The 17478-nt window shown below is 47.8% G+C and overlaps 1 protein-coding gene across 9 annotated transcripts in view; it reads left to right on the top strand.

Moving 5' to 3' along the window:
- Positions 1-17478, top strand: part of akap13 (A-kinase anchoring protein 13) — a 95906-nt gene that overhangs the window by 32149 nt on the left and 46279 nt on the right. For all 9 annotated transcript variants that reach the window (XM_020456351.2, XM_020456349.2, XM_020456352.2 and 6 more), the window contains exons 3-7: positions 2867-3020; positions 6859-7182; positions 10983-11169; positions 14187-14382; positions 14700-16986. In XM_020456351.2, coding sequence (XP_020311940.1) covers positions 2867-3020; positions 6859-7182; positions 10983-11169; positions 14187-14382; positions 14700-16986 — 3148 coding nt within the window. The remainder of the gene's footprint in view (positions 1-2866; positions 3021-6858; positions 7183-10982; positions 11170-14186; positions 14383-14699; positions 16987-17478) is intronic.

Consider the following 17478-nt stretch of genomic DNA (forward strand, 5'->3'; position numbering starts at 1 on the left):
AAGCTAGCTAGCTAGCCGCTACAAAGACTACAATTGGTAGCTCCGGATCCGTTGCGTGTATTTGGGAATTGTTTTTTGTTGTTGTTGCGTGTGACTGAGTAAACTATGCATTCTTCTTACCCATGACATCTATGTTTCCCACATGCATTTTCCATCTTCAGTGTTTATTTCTATATGAAAAGATCCTGCCACTGAAGGAGAGAGATGGGTTATTTGGACTAGTCAGTACCTTTGCTGCATGTGATAAGGTGGATATGATGTGGACCTGTGAGGAAAACAACAGACGGTAGGCAGACAGCTCCAGCAGTACAGTGCTTTGGACCGGCCCACGTGTAACCTAGAAATAAGGAAACAGGAAACATAGTCATCCTCCAATCTTACCTTCTTCCTCTCAGGCTTCTTCCTCTCCTGATATGTGCAGCTGTCTGTCACACTGGACCATGCGCTGGTTGAAGCGGAATGACAGGTAGTCATGTGTTTACACTGGGTCCCTCAATATAACAGACCTGTCAGAGAACTGCACACAGCCTGGTTGTAACTCCAGGCTGGGGGCTCTATCAATTTGAAGAGTTCTTAGTATAAAGAGGTCTCTAAAAAAATGTATCATTCGTTATAATACACACACACACACACACACACACACACACACACACACACACACACACACACACACACACACACACACACACACACACACACACACACACACACTTATGCAATACACTGTAATTAAATAAGGCAGGGTAATTATTGTTTTAGCAGGGTTTGTTTTTATGTATTCAGCTGAGTATTCCGCCCTACATTATGGGTTGATAGTGCTATAATAAAACACAGCCTCTTCCTACCGTAATAAACAGGTGCTGATACCTGCCCGTGGGTCTTTTTGTTCTCCTATATTTCTGTGTTTGTTTCTCCTCTGGTTTAGAATAGGGATGGGGGGGGGGGAATCGATACAGTAGAGCAGTGTTTCCACTGGAAAATGTGTTAGCTGTGGGGGGCAGTTAGTGGTAGTGAAAAAATCTAATTAACCACCTAAAATATAATTTCCACCCCCAGAAATGAGCTCAATAACGTATCAGTAAAACTATTATAGTACACAGTCTGCAATTTAAGGTTGAGTGTTGCAGCTGTCTAAAGAAACACAACAGAGACCTTTCTGAAATAAAAAGGTTTATCTTGACAAAATGAACAGAGGAACATTTGACTGAACATGAATTAGAGCCCACTAATTCATGTTCATCACAAAAGGAGAGCGTTGGAAATGTCTTTTCAGGTTCCGACAAAAACCTAGTTCTGACAGACTTTGTCAGAGCACTTTATTCTTCTGGGCTTTTGGAAAAAGATTTCCAACGCCCTCCTGTAATTGAGCTCCTTGATGGGGGGGGGGGGGGGGTGTTGATGGAGAGCCGGCTGGATGCTCTCCCTGCAGTCTGTTTTGATCTGCAATAACAGAAAGAATAATAAGAGAAGGGAGAGGGACAAAGAGAGTCGATCTACTTTCACATTTAAATGTTCTTACTCGTTTCATTGCACAGAAGTCCCTCTCACAATTAACAGAATACACGGGTATAGTCAGGAGTAGTCTGCCCCCACTCATCAAACTGCGAGGCCAGCTGTAACATTGCTGTCAGCTGGTCCAACCCCTAAAATACAGGTGTTTCAACCCCTGAACTACAGGTGTTTATCCTCTCACTTGAGAACACAGCCTGAGGTCCCAACACACCCCAGAATCTCCAGGGGTTGGAACCTCCAGTCTAGGCTGTCCTGGAGCCCAACAAGATATGGATTCATGACCTAATGAGTTAATCCAACACACATGATGTAACATTGGTTCCATCACAGCATTTGAAAACACACCTCCTCTCTGAACCAAGCCCAGAACTGCTCCCTGGTCTTGGTCGTCTCCACCTGGCCTCTCTCTCCTCCGCCTCCTTGATGTTGAATGCTCCCAGACCCATTGGGTCGAGGTCCTGGTGGAGTTGGCTCAGAAATAAACACATAATCCTATAGACTAGTACAGACTAAATATGCACAATTTTTTTTTGTTGCCCATAGCTAGCTAACGTTAGTCAAACAAACAAGCTAACGTACCTTTCTTGCAATTTCTCATGCAGGAGCACTCTGAGGTGATTCAAGTGAATTGTGTTTCGCGCCGCAGAGCATCTGTATCGAGCACTGGTCACAGGCACGCTGTGTTTCTTGGGTTGCAGGCTGCCTGCAACAGCTCACAGAGCTAAATAACCTTCAGAACTGTTGAACCCAGAATGGATGATCTATTTACTAAGAAAAGAGAATGTGCATTACAGAACTTTATTGAAACTATGTTTGGTAGAAATATATTATGTTACTTTTGGTGTAGCAGGAATGATTCTGCCGTGGCGCAGCGCCACACTTAATTGAACGCAGAGGAAACACTGCAGTAGAGTATCGCAATATAATCTTTGCCGATTGCATTTGTGAAATGCAAAAAATAAAACCCATACTTCTTTTGAAATGTTTTAAAGAGTGTGCCAACATGTCTTGAGCACTTTTATCCCCGACACGGATTTCCTCACGCTCTCTCTTGTCTTTCTGCCGCAGACATATATAGAACAATATGTTTGGAACATCGAATCACAATCAAATCGCAGTACTGAATTGCAATACATATAGTATAATCGCAATACATTTCGTATCAGCACCTATGTATTGTGATAATATCGTATCATGAGGTCCCTGGCATTTCCCAGCCCTAGTTTAGAGAGTAGGTCATTTCCTTTGCCATTCTGATGCAAGCTCTAAAGATGTAAACTGAGTTAAACCAATCCAAGTATGTGGCTCAAATGTACAGTATAACTGTATTTCCATCCATCTTGTCTTTTTCCAGGGTGAGTGTCTTCTGACGGTGCAGCTTGGTGATGAAGATCATTTGGAGGATGAGGAGGATGTAGAGTTCTACCTGCTGTTTGCTGGCACCAACCAGAGGCACCTGACCAGCACCTTGAGGATCAGCCATGTCACCCTGCAGGCCGTGTGCCCAGGTAAGTCCCACAATGCACCGCAGGGCGTAAAGGTCCCAAACATTCCATTGAACAGGCCAATGGAAAGTACAGGAGTACTGCCACACTGCAGGCCGTCTGTCTCCACAACACTTCGAGTCGTATTGTATCCGTTGCCACACTGTACACCACACATGGCTACTCAAGCTCACGCAATCCCACACACCCGCAGCCCAATGACTTACCATACCACCATGAGTCCTGGCACTATGGCCGGCATTTTTCCAGATTGAAACTAGACTAATAATTCACTCTGAGACAGTCAAACACACACTGCACTTATGGCTAGAGACCTCTAATTGCTGTTGACGTTCGGAGACATTCCATCTTAATGTAACGGATGTCGGAAGTGGAGGAAAACCTGACAAGGCTTTAGAGAAGTAAACACCGATATATTCAGCTCCTGAAAGCCTTGCCCCGAGCGTGTGTGCATATTGACCCTAGGTACCTGTATAAGGACATGTATTTCCACTCCTTTCCCTTAGTATTAAACAGAATGGAATAACTCAATCCTTATCTCTAAAAATCCCTTTTCCCAAAGTAGTAAACACACCATAGCCTAATAAATACCTACACAAGCCTTGCTGTCATCAGTCAGCCTTACAGTGTGTGTCCGCGTGCCAATCCAGTAAACCATTTCTCCCCCAATGTCGGGATACCTTATCTAGCCTATCTACAATACGCTTCATCCCTGCTGTCGCAGCGCTAAATTAGGTAGAACTGGATGTGCTGCAGACTGTTTAAAACATTCCCTCTGTGAGGTTTAGTGGCTACGATGTCATCTACATAATATAAAATGACCTCACAGCGTAGCTACGGTACATTTCTTCGTCCTGTGGACAGAGCCACAGCAGCAGCAACCGTGTCGTTGGCCTGTTGATATACACAAAACTCCACGGCTCAGTGCGGTGCCAGACAATCAGGGAAGACACGGCGTGGAAGTGGAATAAACGTCTGTGTGCTCTGACAGATGGGCGGCTAGTTGACGGAGAGAGTCCCAGTGAGGCCGGAGGAGGGGAGAACAGAGCGGGGCGGAAGATTCCAGTGGAATGGCTCCATGTGCGTCCCAAATGGCACCCTATTCTCTATTTACAGCGGTGCACTACTTTTTTTACCACGGCCCACAGTATAGGCAGTACGGTGCTGTTTGGGACAATCTGACTGTAACACATGCCACTGTGCAGCAGCAGCTCCTTGGCACGGCCTGTGTAATCAATCCAGTGTAGGAACACTTAAAGGATTTTGGCCAGTGCATCAAGATCTTCAAATGAAGAAGAGCTTCAGAAAGCTCTGTCATCCTCCTCAGGTGCACTTCTGTCTCCCTCACAGAGCTCTGCCGCCGCCGGTGGTCCCGGCTCTTGTTATCGTGAAACTGATGGTTGCTAGGACGTTTTTATCAACAGGATTTAAACACTGACATTTTGTTTTTTTAACCCCACGGGACAGTCAGACGAGAGATGAGGTTTTAAACAGCATTCTGGTGCTGGACGGTGGTACTGGTTGTGTGTTTGTCTGTGTGGCAGAGCCGTTTGGATGAACCAAATCTTTTATAGTTGCACGCACGCGCACGCACACACCACTCTTCATGGGCAAATAGAGACATTTTACATGGGTTTTCAGCTAATGATGTGTGCTTTTTGCTTACACTGCGATGGGACGAGCCTCTTGGCAGCCGACACAGGAATGTCGTCTTTGTTTATGACTGCTTCTCTTCTACATGTACACCACTCTCCCAGTCCTTGGAAATACATTGTTCACAATGTGAGAACTTTGCTCCATAATTATATCTGTCTCGTCTGGTCATTGGTAGTAAACCATGTTTTCATCCACGGGGTGTTTGTCTAGGCAGCCTTAACCAGAAGATGTCAGAGAGATAAATCCCAAATATATTTTTGTCCGGAAGAAAAGTCGTTTTTATATTTAACCCCGGCTTCAGTTATCACCCTGATCACCAGGTCCATGTAAAAACATGGCTGACATGTGGCATATTGATGATGTCGTGATGGCTGCCCCAGCTCGGATTTATCTGTGTTTGTGTTGTGTGTATGGACGTCACAGCAGAGCCATGAATAGGAGTGGGTGGGCCTCCTGAATGTTTGCGTGCTGTCCCCCCTGTCCCCTCAGACCTGTGTCATGACTAATATGAGCTGTAATATGGCTCTCACATGGCCTTTTGCTGTGGAGTCCATTCATTTTCAGAACAGGGAGGGACATATAGGAGTATAGGAACAGAACAGTACATCATGTTACTAAGCCATGTCTTAACCCTTTACACTCGTGGGAATTGGCCTATATGGATAGGGCTCCATGGAAATGTTTCTTACAGAAGAAATATGAAAAGCATAACCATGATAGCAATTGAACGTTTTGAGGGAAATGATTAGACCAAAGTTGAGGACACAACAGTTCACCTGACAAGACAATCCAAACATCACACTGTTGATTTTACATTTACTGTACTTGTCGCCACATTCTGAAAATACTCTGGATACATTCAGTACCATGATACGACTATTCCTGGGAAATGTGGGGTCAGCTAAACATAAGACCAAGAAATGCTAAGGGTTTGAGTGAGAGGACTAACTGGTGTCACCACGTGGCCACACAGGCGCACACCTCTCCAAAGTGTGCACGGTTCCTAAGTCATTTCAATGCACTTTTGTGACTCAAAATAAGAGTCTTCAACGACAGTATAAGGTGCAACAGTATATACTTCAACTACAGTATATTTTTTAGCTCTCCTAGCTGTGCCGTTGAGGAACTAGAGCAAGCACACTCGCCACTGTTTTGTTTGGAACACAGCCCTGCATCACACAATCACTGTTGTTTACACAATCCCCCAAGAAACGTCTCATTATAAATGTTCTATTGCCAACATGACTAGCTAAGTTCTAAAATACGATATTACAGTGTTAGGCCTTCACAGGGCAATTCAGAGAAACAGATCGTACTGTTGGGGCGCATGGAAAGGAGTGGTGTGCATTCAGGTGGTTGTTTTCTTCGTAGGAGACAACCATAGGCTCATTATGTTCAGGACAACCCCGGGTATGACGCCATGTCATCTTGTAACTGTACATCAAACACTGATCATAAACGTCAACAATGTATATGACATGGGTTTTATGATATGGAAATGTGAAGTGTATGACATCAAAGCAGTATTTATTATAATCCTCACCATCTCATCTTTCAGAATACATCGAGTGCTCTTAATTTACAGCATTTCCCTTCACTCAGACAACAAAACATTTGCAAAAGTTGCCCAATTACCAGGAGGGATTTTCAAGCCGTATACGGGTACGAGGGTGAAGGGCTAGACACTTTTCATAGATGCTAACATGTTTTGATGGTTATCACCCCTGTTTGCGACACCTGTAGCTAATGGATATTCCTCTGATTGTGAGAATAGCATATATACCTGTTGGTTCACTGGCTTCTACAATAATAGAATAATATAATATAATAATAATAATAATATTATATAATATATAATATAATATAATACACCTTTAAATAGAATTAAAATGGCCTGTTTAAAGGTCCACTGGGAGGGAGGGTAGATTCATGTTTGTCCACTCTGAAACCTGTTGACACCAGCCAAGTTATTTGGGCAAGCGAAGGCTCAACTGAGCTGTATAGGCTGATACACGCTGTAAAGTCACGCTGTAAAGTCACGCTGTAAAGTCACGCTGTAAAGTCACGCTGTAAACTCACTCTGTAAACTCATGGGTAAAGTATTTTGGCATGTGTCTGTACAGTAACAGACAGGTCCCTTTATGTAAGACGTAAACTAACCCCTTCTCTTCCATCTCTTTCCTAGCCCATGACTGCTCTGAGTCGGTGCAGGTCACGCTGTGCTCGGCGCGGCCTGGCGGCTCCGTGGACCCCGTGGCTGAGGAACGCTTCCAGTTCGTCCAGGACCTGGCCTTCGACATGGCCCAGTTCCTGGTGAGCGCTGCGGGGCAGGCCGACGGTCTGGAGGAGGCGCTGCTGCTGGACGAGTGCCAGATCCCGCTGCAGGAGTGTGAGCGGCTGGACGACAGCCTCTCCCTGGCCCTTAGACACCTGGCCCTGCCCCAGGGGTGGAGCGTCCTGGGTACACACGTGGGCACACCGCCAGGTATCAACCTGGACAACAGCATAGGTGAGTAGGGGTAGGGTCTCCGCTTTGTGTGTCACCGTGGACCTATTTTTGAGTGCTTCTCACGGTGTGATCTGCTTTATTCCCTCTTAATGTGCCTGTAGATTTCATACAGTATGTGCTGCCGTGTTCGGTTCACGCCTCAGTGAGGTAATTAAGTAGACTGAGAAACATTTGTTCCCTTCCTCCCGAACTGAGAGATGATTTGGCCGGGTTCCCGTTCTACTGAATGAGTAGTGGAGCGCGCCCACCGGGTGGTTCACTAACGATACTTCAGCTCCTCCTCCCGGGCATGCATAAAATCTGCTCCAGCCACTCACGGCCTCCGGAGAAAGAGCCGGTCGTGGTAACGACCAATCAGAGATCACTTTGTTGCCTTGTGTTTTTTTTTGGGGGGGGGGGCTCTGACATTTCAATCCCACTGCAGTGATTCTGTTAATTGGCACACAGGAATCCTGACAGTGAGAGGAGTGAGAGTCTGACCAGAAAGGACTGCCCTAGTGAGGAGAGGAAGGGCTCTATCTGAGAGAGGGAGGTTGCCATCATGCCCCAGTGTCCCCTGGGATAGCTCCAGTCCTCCCTCCTGATGTTCTTGGCTGGGCTCTCCGGCTGAGTTTAGATCCACTTTATTTCCTCCTCTGTGTTTCTGTTTTCTGCTCCTATTGGGTCTTCATAAGTCAGGAACGCAATGTCAGATATGCTAAAAACAAACATTCCCACCCAATGAAGAAGTGGGCAGTAACCAACAGTGTTTATTTGGTCTATTAACCAGAGCCTGGGACTTGTTCTGGAGCTCAAAGGGGATTGTTGGGATACATGTCGGGGGCTCTGGTCACAGCTGACTGATGCTTGTTACATTTGGAGCCTGTACGCCTGTTCTTGTCAGTAGAGTGTTAGTGTTCTTTCTCCTCTTTTTCTCTCCCCCCCTCTCTCTTTCTACCTCTCTCTCTCTCTCACTCACTCTCTCTCACTCTCTCTCTCTACCTCTCTCTCTCACATTCACTCTCTCTCACTCTCTCTCTACCTCTCTCTCTCACATTCTCTCTCACACTCTCTCTCTCGCGCTCTCTCTCTCTCTCTCTCACTTTCTCTCTCACACTTTCTCTCTCTCTCTCTCTCTCTCTCTCTACCTCTCTCTCTCTACCTCTCACTCTCTCTCTCTCTCTTACCTCTCTCTCTACCTCTCTCTCTCGCTCTCTCTCTGCACCGGGAATTAAAGAAAGATCGGTTGGAATGTATGGCCCTATAGAGCCATTTAATAGTACAGGACCCAACATGAAAACTATAGGCTCCTGCAGGTCATTTGGAACACCAAATTGAGTGTTGTTGAAACATACGGTCTCATTCAAATTCACTGAAATCTAGAGCCCATATGCTTTTTATGCATGTCTGCATCTGGGCGTCTACTGTCTTTGTATTTTGCTTTGACTGATGACAGATTGTCATACTAACAGAATGTGTTTAATGCTTTAATGTTAGTTACGCATCGTGCATGCTGTCAGAATGTGGAGGATGGAGGCCATGCTGAGCCACTGATGGCTGTTATGGCTAGCAGATGTCCTGTTGTGATGTTACCATGTGCCTCTGTCAGGCATAGATAAGAGGAACACAAAAAATGTTGAGAGCTTAAAGACTGAGAGTGCCCCTCCTCCAGGCTTTAATTTTTTTTTTATCCCATCAGCCTCTTTAAAGGACTACTTGATCTTGGCCTCTCAGTGAAAGATATATCCTATTAAACCTTTTGGGATCTGTAGTATCTGAATGACGTCTGTCCCTTTTTGCTCGGGGATTGAGCTTGTAAGAGCTCAGTGATTTGGCAGAGATATCTGCCCAGCAACAATGTACAGAACTAGCCAACAATGTATGGTGACCTAGAAACACCTGTCAGATTGACTGGTTTATATGTTTCAAGTGGTTCTGGGCCTGACGTGCACTCAGACGAAAGCACTGCAGTCCTTTATGAGGTGGGACATGTGACTCTGCCTATTTCCTCTGCTTTGCATCTCCTCCGGTTCCACTGTGACCTGAGGCCCCTGATAATATTTGATTCCAAAACTCTCTGATGTTTGAAAAAAGATGATCCTGCAGCCAGGTTAAATTCCTCTCCCCAACGGTTGAGTGGGCCAGCTGTGTAATGCCTTCTCCAGCCCTGGCATTTCCTGAAGCTGGTCCCGGGTACCTGGACGACAGGCGGTGAGCCCTGGAACTAGCGGGCCTTAGGTCCAGAGGCTCTCTCTCTCTACTGGCTCTGCTGGCACTGCCCGGCCCCAGTGCCCGGCCCCAGTGCCCAGCCCCAGCCAACAACTCATTCTGGTTGAAATAAAGCACAGAGGGCCATTATTATCATGAAAAAATGCAGTAAAACTCCTAAAGGCATATTTTATCCCTTGTCACATCGACTGCCAACACTCTAAATGCCAACAGAGGATCTGCTAGCATTCCAGAGCTTCGCGTAGCAGTTATACTGAGGGTTTGTGGGAGAGAAGCAGCCATGAGAATCCAGCGCTGGTGGAAAATCTGATTTGTTAGGGTCTCTCCCTCCTCCTGTAAGTGGCTGGAGTGAATACGCTGAGTCCTACCATAGAATGTGGCTGACGGAGAGGAAATGGCGGCCCATGCTCATATTGTCTCCGTGTTTCTGCAAATCAGATGTACTGAACTGAGTCTAGTAGAGGTCAGGACAAGGGTTGATTTTCCTTTTCACATTGGATAGTTTCCCATCAATGTTACAAACCAGCTAACCTGCCATTTGTTTTGTATTGTATTGCGTATGTTTGTCCGTGTGATGCAATAGAGTACGTGCTTCTTGTTTTACTTGCCTTTTCTCTGACAGCATTTCACTACTCTGGTCTGCTCTGATGTGCAGCAGTCATTCAAATGATCTGCTTCAAACGTAGACTCCTGGTGTCAGACCTGGTGCAAACGGTGTTAAATTAGTACCCTCAGCTCCGCTACGACCTAATCCCCAACTCCTCAGCACCGGATTACGTTTCTAGTAGGACTCCTTTTTGTGCAACACCTCTTTTTATGGGGGCTCCAAATTGGTTTGTTGAATTCCCAGTGTGCCGTTGAAACCAGGGCAGTCTCTTTCCCAGACTCTCATTAACCAAAGTAGAACAATCCTCCCACTGTGTGTCCTCGTACTGCTGGGATAGTAATGGTGACCGCCCGGTCGACGAGGCTCTCTGCTCTCGGAATAGAGCCACCTGTAACATTGCAGATAATCTCCTAATACACCATTGTGAGTAGTCTTGCGTTGGGAGAAAGTCTCCATACGACTTAATTACCCACACTGAAATGGGACTGTAGCTGTATGGTTTGTTGTAAAAGACACACCTCCGTGTCAGGCCTTCCGGCTGGTTCAGTGTGTATTGAAGCAGAGGCTCAGCAGTCTGACCAGTGGGAGGGGTGAGAGGGGAAAAGGGGCGGGGTTATTAGACACATGACTCAGACAGGACAGTGGGTCACACAGGTTAGGAGGGCGGGACTCTGACAGGGCTATCACTTCAGGCTTATAGCAAAGGTGGGAGGAGTTAGGGAGAGGGGAGAGAGGGAGGCGCTCGGCCCGTGCATGCCTGAAAATGCACTTAGGGATTTACACGTGAACATACTGCACTGCCAAACAGGTTACTGATCACACAGTGGCAGAGTAAACACGTCGGCTATTAAGCAGAAGCTGGAGTGTTGTTGGATGCCTGCTGGCAGCACATCGTTGCATGTGTGTCGTGTTCTAGTGAGAGGACTGGAACTGTTGACCGTCGCTGAGCCCAGTGTAACTCTCCCTCCCTGTGTGTCCCGTTCAGCTGAGCCCGGTCCACACGAGACCCTCCTGCACTTTGCGGCTCGGCGCGGTCTGCGGAAGGTGGCCCTGTTTCTTCTCCAGCAGCCAGGAGGCAGAGAGGCTCTCAGACTGCCCAACAAGCAGGGCTCCACACCAGTCAGCGTGGCAGAGAAGAGGGGCCACGGACAGCTACAGCAGCTCTTCACTGGGTAAGTACTCACCTGTGTCCCATCCTATATACTTCACACGGGGCCTAAATATGAACAACCTTTACAACAGTAGTGATAACCTTAAGATACACGATTGCTATGCTTCTATAGGAGTAAGCTAGCCAGCCAGTCATTTCTACTACCTCAGGTACGTGTGAAAGAAAAGCAGAACCTGTTAAAGAAACCGTGTCTTCAAAATATATTCTGCTGTTTTCAGAATGTTGTTTGTGAATGAAATGCACAACCCTCTCCACAGCATTTAGTTGCTCTCAAGTCGTTAGGTAGCTCTTCGTCGCCCTTTTCGTTAACACATATTTTTGCATTCCTACAGATGAATAGGCAAGAATTTCAAGCGAGCTCATTAGGATTTGGGATCCAAACCAGCGAGAGGTGTCTTTATGTAACCGTGGGAATGGGAACAGCTCTGGTTAGTTAGGAGCTGGGGATGTTGAAATGTGTTTGGAGTGTTTGGGGAACACAGAGACAAGCAGACAGACCAAGGATGAACTCTGCAGCTTCGCTCTAAACTGCTGCTGTCAGCACAGAGTCCAACGCTATATGCACTTTTAAGTACGTCAAGCCAGACCAGTATTTGGTCGTCTTTGTGGGACAAAAATCACAAAATGTACCTAGCTGGCGCCTCATGATGACATACATTTGAGGTCTGTCTTTTTAATTTGTACTGTTTTAGAATCAGGAGGGGACGTTAACGTGTTGGACGACAGCTCGTACGCTACTCTGTGGTCTCACAGGCTGTACCAGCTGTATGGGATTGGTTACATGTGCTCACACATCTGAGCTATAAAATAACACAAGAAAAAAAATCGCCCAGCCAACATTTTGGTTTCAAAACTAGACCAATGTTAACTCGGCAGCACCAGTAGGTTACATCCCCCAAACACAGATGACAGATTTACCACAGAAAAAAATTGTCGTGAAGATGGTGGGAAACAGTGGTTTCATGGAACTACTATAGAAACTCCATTTCCAATTTATCTAATAGAGATAATTTGCTCCCAGCCACAGCCTCAACTAGCACCTCACCAAACCAGTTTGCTTACCTGCTTTTACCATCAGTGTCGTCCGTGACACAGTGCTGATCTGTTCTCCAGCTGAGCACATACGGTTGACCTCATTACAGAGTTCACCAGAGGTCACTTTTCTCTCTCTATGACATTGAGGTTCAGATGTCACCTAGTCCCAGACAGGGACGTGCTGGACCTGCGTGGACCAGTAGAGACCGGGTCATAGGGACACTCTCAGGCCCCAACACCGCCTGGTGTCTCTCTATCTGCGGCACACAGACTGCTTTACTGTCCCCTGGGTCAACGGTCTCTGTCGGGTCTCTTTCGACCTGGGTTGGTGGAGGCTGTGAAACCCGATCACCGTAGGAGAGCGAGAGAGAGAGAGCAGCACTAGCGGGAGCTCCTCAGAGGCACTGTGTGTGTTACAGAGGAGAACAAAGCAACTGTTTTCACTAGACTAGACCAGGGATTTCTCCGTACCCACTCTTCCTGCGCTTCCTCGTCTGCATGTAACAGTTACACCAGTCACATAGACACCAACCCATGTTCATCTCTCTGATGTTGCTTGGTGTCGTTGGGGAGGCTGTTGTTCGGTGTTGTTTTCGGGAGAGTTGTGGAAAGTTTCCTGAAATGAGTTAAGCTGGGAGTGGAGAGATTGAGTCACCTGGCTTCTGACGTTAAATGCTCTGAGACAGGATTAGTTCAGGTCAGGGACAGCCGGCTGTTTATTTGGCACAGGAGAACAGTTAGATGTCATGGCTGAATCCCAACAGCATAGTTGTGTACATTCCACCCGCTGGCTGTAGGACTAAGCTGGTTAGGTTAAATACCATTAACAAAGGAGAAAAAAAAACCCGTTTATAGTACAGTTGTCTTCATGGCAACTGTGTGTTGTTAAAAGCTCTCTCCCCTGGCTCCCAAGATTGAGCCTGGGTCCTGGCTGCATTCGGGTTCCCTACTCAGGTCCCACAACGTGGCTCTGTTGTGTTCTTCCCCCGTGCCGTGTCCTGCCTTTCATTCCCCAGTGAATGATGTTAGGGGGTTGCCATGGAGACCCATTCAGCCCTGTGCTGGCACCGAGCGCCAAGAGGCAGGTGAGAACAGCCTCTGATCTCATCGCTCCTGCAGACCAAGGCTCAAATACTATTTCCAACCATTGAGTTTTTGCTGTAGCCTGCTTGGAGTGGGATATGGAGCAGGATTTTGGAACTATTCTATTGGTCCGTTAAGCCGGGCAAGCTCAATCAAGCATGGAATAAAGTATTGGAAATGATTTCAAATAGTATTTGAACCCAGGTCTGCACTCCTGTCACCAGGGGTTGGAATCTTACTAATCCAATCCATTTACTGAATGACTCCCTCATGCCCTTTGTTTCCATCAGATTGTTTTGGTTTTGTGTCCTTCTCACCGGAGCTTACCAGTGGTGACATCATCACCCCTGAGTCGATTAGAGTCAGTTCCACTCATTGTGAGAGAGTAGAACAGATGACTCAACCCAGGCAGAGAGAGACTCACACCCAGAGTCAGCAGGACAATACACTACTAAAGTCCCTCCCAGGATTTAGCCATTACAAGAGGCGTTTAGAATAGGTCCATGCAGAAAGCGTCATTTTAGCACGGCTATGTTTGATCTCTTTTCTTAGTTTTTTTGTTCCTCTTTGTAACTCAGTAGAACTGGTTTCACTGGTGGAGGAGATTAGAAAGGGAGAAGTGGCGTTTACGTTTTAAATTCCACCGATATCATAGAACAATGAATTAAATACCAGTTCTGTGATTGAGATAGAAGTAGCAATGAAGCTGACCAGTTTTGGTGGTGAGGTCGGCGGTGGAATGGTGAAAGGTTGGTCTCCGGTGCCTACCCTGGGAATGAACCTGTGGGTCACAATAGCTGTTATAATATGGGCGTAGGTAGTGCTGCTGAATTCTGAGTCAGTGCTGAGTGTTTTGGCTACCTCCGCTCTGACCAGGTGTGTTCTGTTTGTGTTGAGCAGGGTTGAGACCTCGCCGGACACCCGGATAAAGGCAGAGGAGAGGCAGTGTTACCCAGGAGGCCGAGCGCTGCAGCACCACCCTAGACTGAACACCTACACCCTGACGGTGGACACGGTGCCAGGGAAAACTCCGCCCAGCCTGCAGGGAGAGGTGGAGGAGCTACAGAAACTCATCCGCTCACACAGAGACAACAAGGTGAGCTATAGAACTCTGCATTTAACTCCGTCTGCGTTCAACTCTGTCTGCTGTCTTGTTTTGTTGCTTTGAACTATGACTTACTTGCCGTATTCTCATACACTAAGTCATCTCAGAACCCAGAATCAAATCTTCTGGCTAGCTAGCCAGCCTATTGTAAGTTACCTGTGGGTTTTTGTTTGCTCTGAACATTTTGTGCATGTCTTATCTTGACTCGAAGTGAAGATCCCTGTGTGTAATGTGTGATGTATAATGTGTGTAAATGACGTTTAATTAATGAGACAATTATTCACCCTGCGTTTCTGTTTGTACTGTAGGGAGATCATGTGTTCCAGCAGCAGTCACCAGACGAGCTAAACAGTACAGCAGGATCCGGCGGCATCAGCAACACGTCAGCGCACACAGCTTTACACCCCCAACACAGCCATGCCCACCTCGCGGGAGGGGCGTGGCCTTGTCCGAACGGCCAGCCAGAGGAAGGGGAGGCGGGCCCCGCTCAGGCAGCAGTAAAGGACTCTGTGAAGGCGTTAGATAAAAGAAGTGAAGCTGCAGCACGGCGGCGGAAGAGGGAGGGTGAGACTCCAGCTGTCAGCACACCGTCCTGTGGAAACCAGCAGGAGGAAGCTGATAGGGAGAGGACAGGCGTAATCACTGCCAGGCAGAGCAGCAAGGCAGGGCGCCGTAAAAGGAACAAGGAAGAGAGAGAGAAGAGGCGAGCAGAGACTGAGACGGTCGATAAGGCTGCTGCTTTTCCGACGACGGTTACGCCAGCCATGGGCCACGCACAGTCCCAGGAACACCCGGAACACCCGGAAGACAAGCATTGGCCCCTGGAGACTGGGGAGAGGAGTACAGTCAACAGCAGTAGCAGCTGTGGGGACACGAGGGCTCAAAAGACTATGGAAAGGCAGGGGGAGCCTGACAACATCGAGGAGATGGATTGTAGAGCACCCTGGGCTCAGATAGAGGCTGGGGTTCCTGTGGAGAACGGGCAGCACGACAGACATGGCGACGAGGTGGAGTACGCGGAAGCCGCCTCTGAATGTACTCTGCAGACAATGACAGAAGCTGTGAGCCGCCATCAGGCACAGGCTGCACAGTCACAAGACCCCGAACAAAGACAGGAAATCACCACAGCGCTGACGAGTTATTCTGAGGAGCAGGATTTGGCCAATAACAGCAGCCAGACCCGGGGGTCTGAGACTGAAAGAGTTGGTGATTGTGGCGGTACACACGAGAGAAAGAGAGAGGCAGGAAACCCCGGCCAACAGACTAACGGTAGCACTGAGTCAGCCAGCAGCCGAAGTGGAGAGACTGACACAAACAGCATGAAGCAGAGCCCCAGTATGACAGAGGGAGAAAGCGAGAGCAGCCGTTCACACGGACCCAGTAGCGTTACAGCACCAGAGCCAAGTGAGCAGGTCCTGGATCAGACGGCGGAGGGCACAGTGGAGGTAGTGGTACCACCACCACAGCATAACCAGGACGGTGCCCACAGCCAGGGCCACGAGGCTGGGCAGGAATGGGAGGAACAGGCGTCCACCGACTCAGCCAGAAGGACAACTGAGGATGGAGAGAGACTGAGCGTAGAGAAGTGGACCATGGGGCCACAGCACTCTGATGATGTCACAGACCTCAAACCCTCTCGTGAGGAGGAGGAACTCGTCCAGTCGGATAGTTGCTCCGCGGACAAACTGTCTGAAGAGGGGACAGTCACAGGAGAGGAGACCCCTGCAAAGAAGAAGGTGTCTATACAGTGGGCATCGTTAGAAGAGGCAGACTCTCTGCCTTGTAGGGAGGAGATAGCAGCCACAGCTGTAGCAGTGGTGGCCATAGCAGTAGCAGCTGCTGTAGCAAACATAGAACAATGCCACTCCAATTCAATGCTGGAGGCAAGCCGTGTCCCGGAGGCTGTTGACAACCAGAGTGAGCATCAGACTGGACCCAACGACACTGCACCAAGGTCAGGGGTCACTGTTTCTGAGGCTACTGAGACCCTTACCTTGGATGGGGGTCCTATTGTCTCACCTGGGGAGTTACAGGGGGATGTGATGGACAAGAACCCCTCAAAGGGAGAGGATGAGCCTCGTCTTCTACAAGGAGAGGAGAGCAGTGACCTATCCGAAGCCAGACCTGGGAATGAGAATGAAGTGGCCAGACTAGCAGGCCTGAGTCTGACCCAGGGAGAGAGTGTAGAAGCCAGCAGAGAGTGTGGAGACTCCCACCCTCAGACAGACATGTTGTTACATGATGAAAGGGCTGTGGACAGACAGAGCGATGAGGTCATCACATCCTCCTCCACTATCTCCCCAGAGAGTTCCTCAGAGCTGACACATCAGGAGGCTATTCCAGAGAGACCAGCCACACCTGCAGATTTACATACAGCCAGTGACTCTGACAGTGGTACGGCCCAGAGTCCAGAGCTGACTTCCCTCTCGGAGCTAGACAGTGAAACAGGCCCGGGTGAGGAAGTAGACGGTGGATTGTCCTTGGGCCTGCAGTCCCCAGACACACTGGCCAGCCTGGATGGAGCGAGTGAGAGAATGCTGGATACTAAAGTGGAGTGTTCTGAAGCTTTGAGACCCCTTGACAAGTCTGTGAAAGGTAAGGCCACACAATGACAAAACAATGATAACTGTCCCTTTTCATAGCTTGATGTTGCTATTGCTTTTGCTTTGCTCACCTATAGATTCATTAATGCAGATGAATAAGAAAAAACCATTTATTTGAAACATTTCATTCAAGGATTCATAAGTAAGCATTTCACAGTAAGGTCTATAGACCTGTTGTATTTGGCGTATGTGACAAATACAATTTGAGTTGATGAGTTAGTAGAGCTGGGACGAGAAAATGAAAATGACAGACATGGACACTGCCTTCTTCCTACCGAAGCATTTCGCTCACGTCGGGGATTTCGCTACGCAGGGCTTCTGTGGATTGTTCTACAACCATTATTTGGTCAGCGGTAATAGCCTATGCATTATGTCGACTCATGCTCTGAAAGTATCTGTCCCAGTTCAGCTGCCGGCTGCTGTGTGAGTGAGCCACCCTCAGCGCTCAGAGGAGGGGAGAAGCTCAAGCATATGACCGTTACTT

This window comes from Oncorhynchus kisutch, linkage group LG22, assembly GCF_002021735.2.
Source record: "Oncorhynchus kisutch isolate 150728-3 linkage group LG22, Okis_V2, whole genome shotgun sequence".
Classification (NCBI taxonomy): domain Eukaryota; kingdom Metazoa; phylum Chordata; class Actinopteri; order Salmoniformes; family Salmonidae; genus Oncorhynchus; species Oncorhynchus kisutch.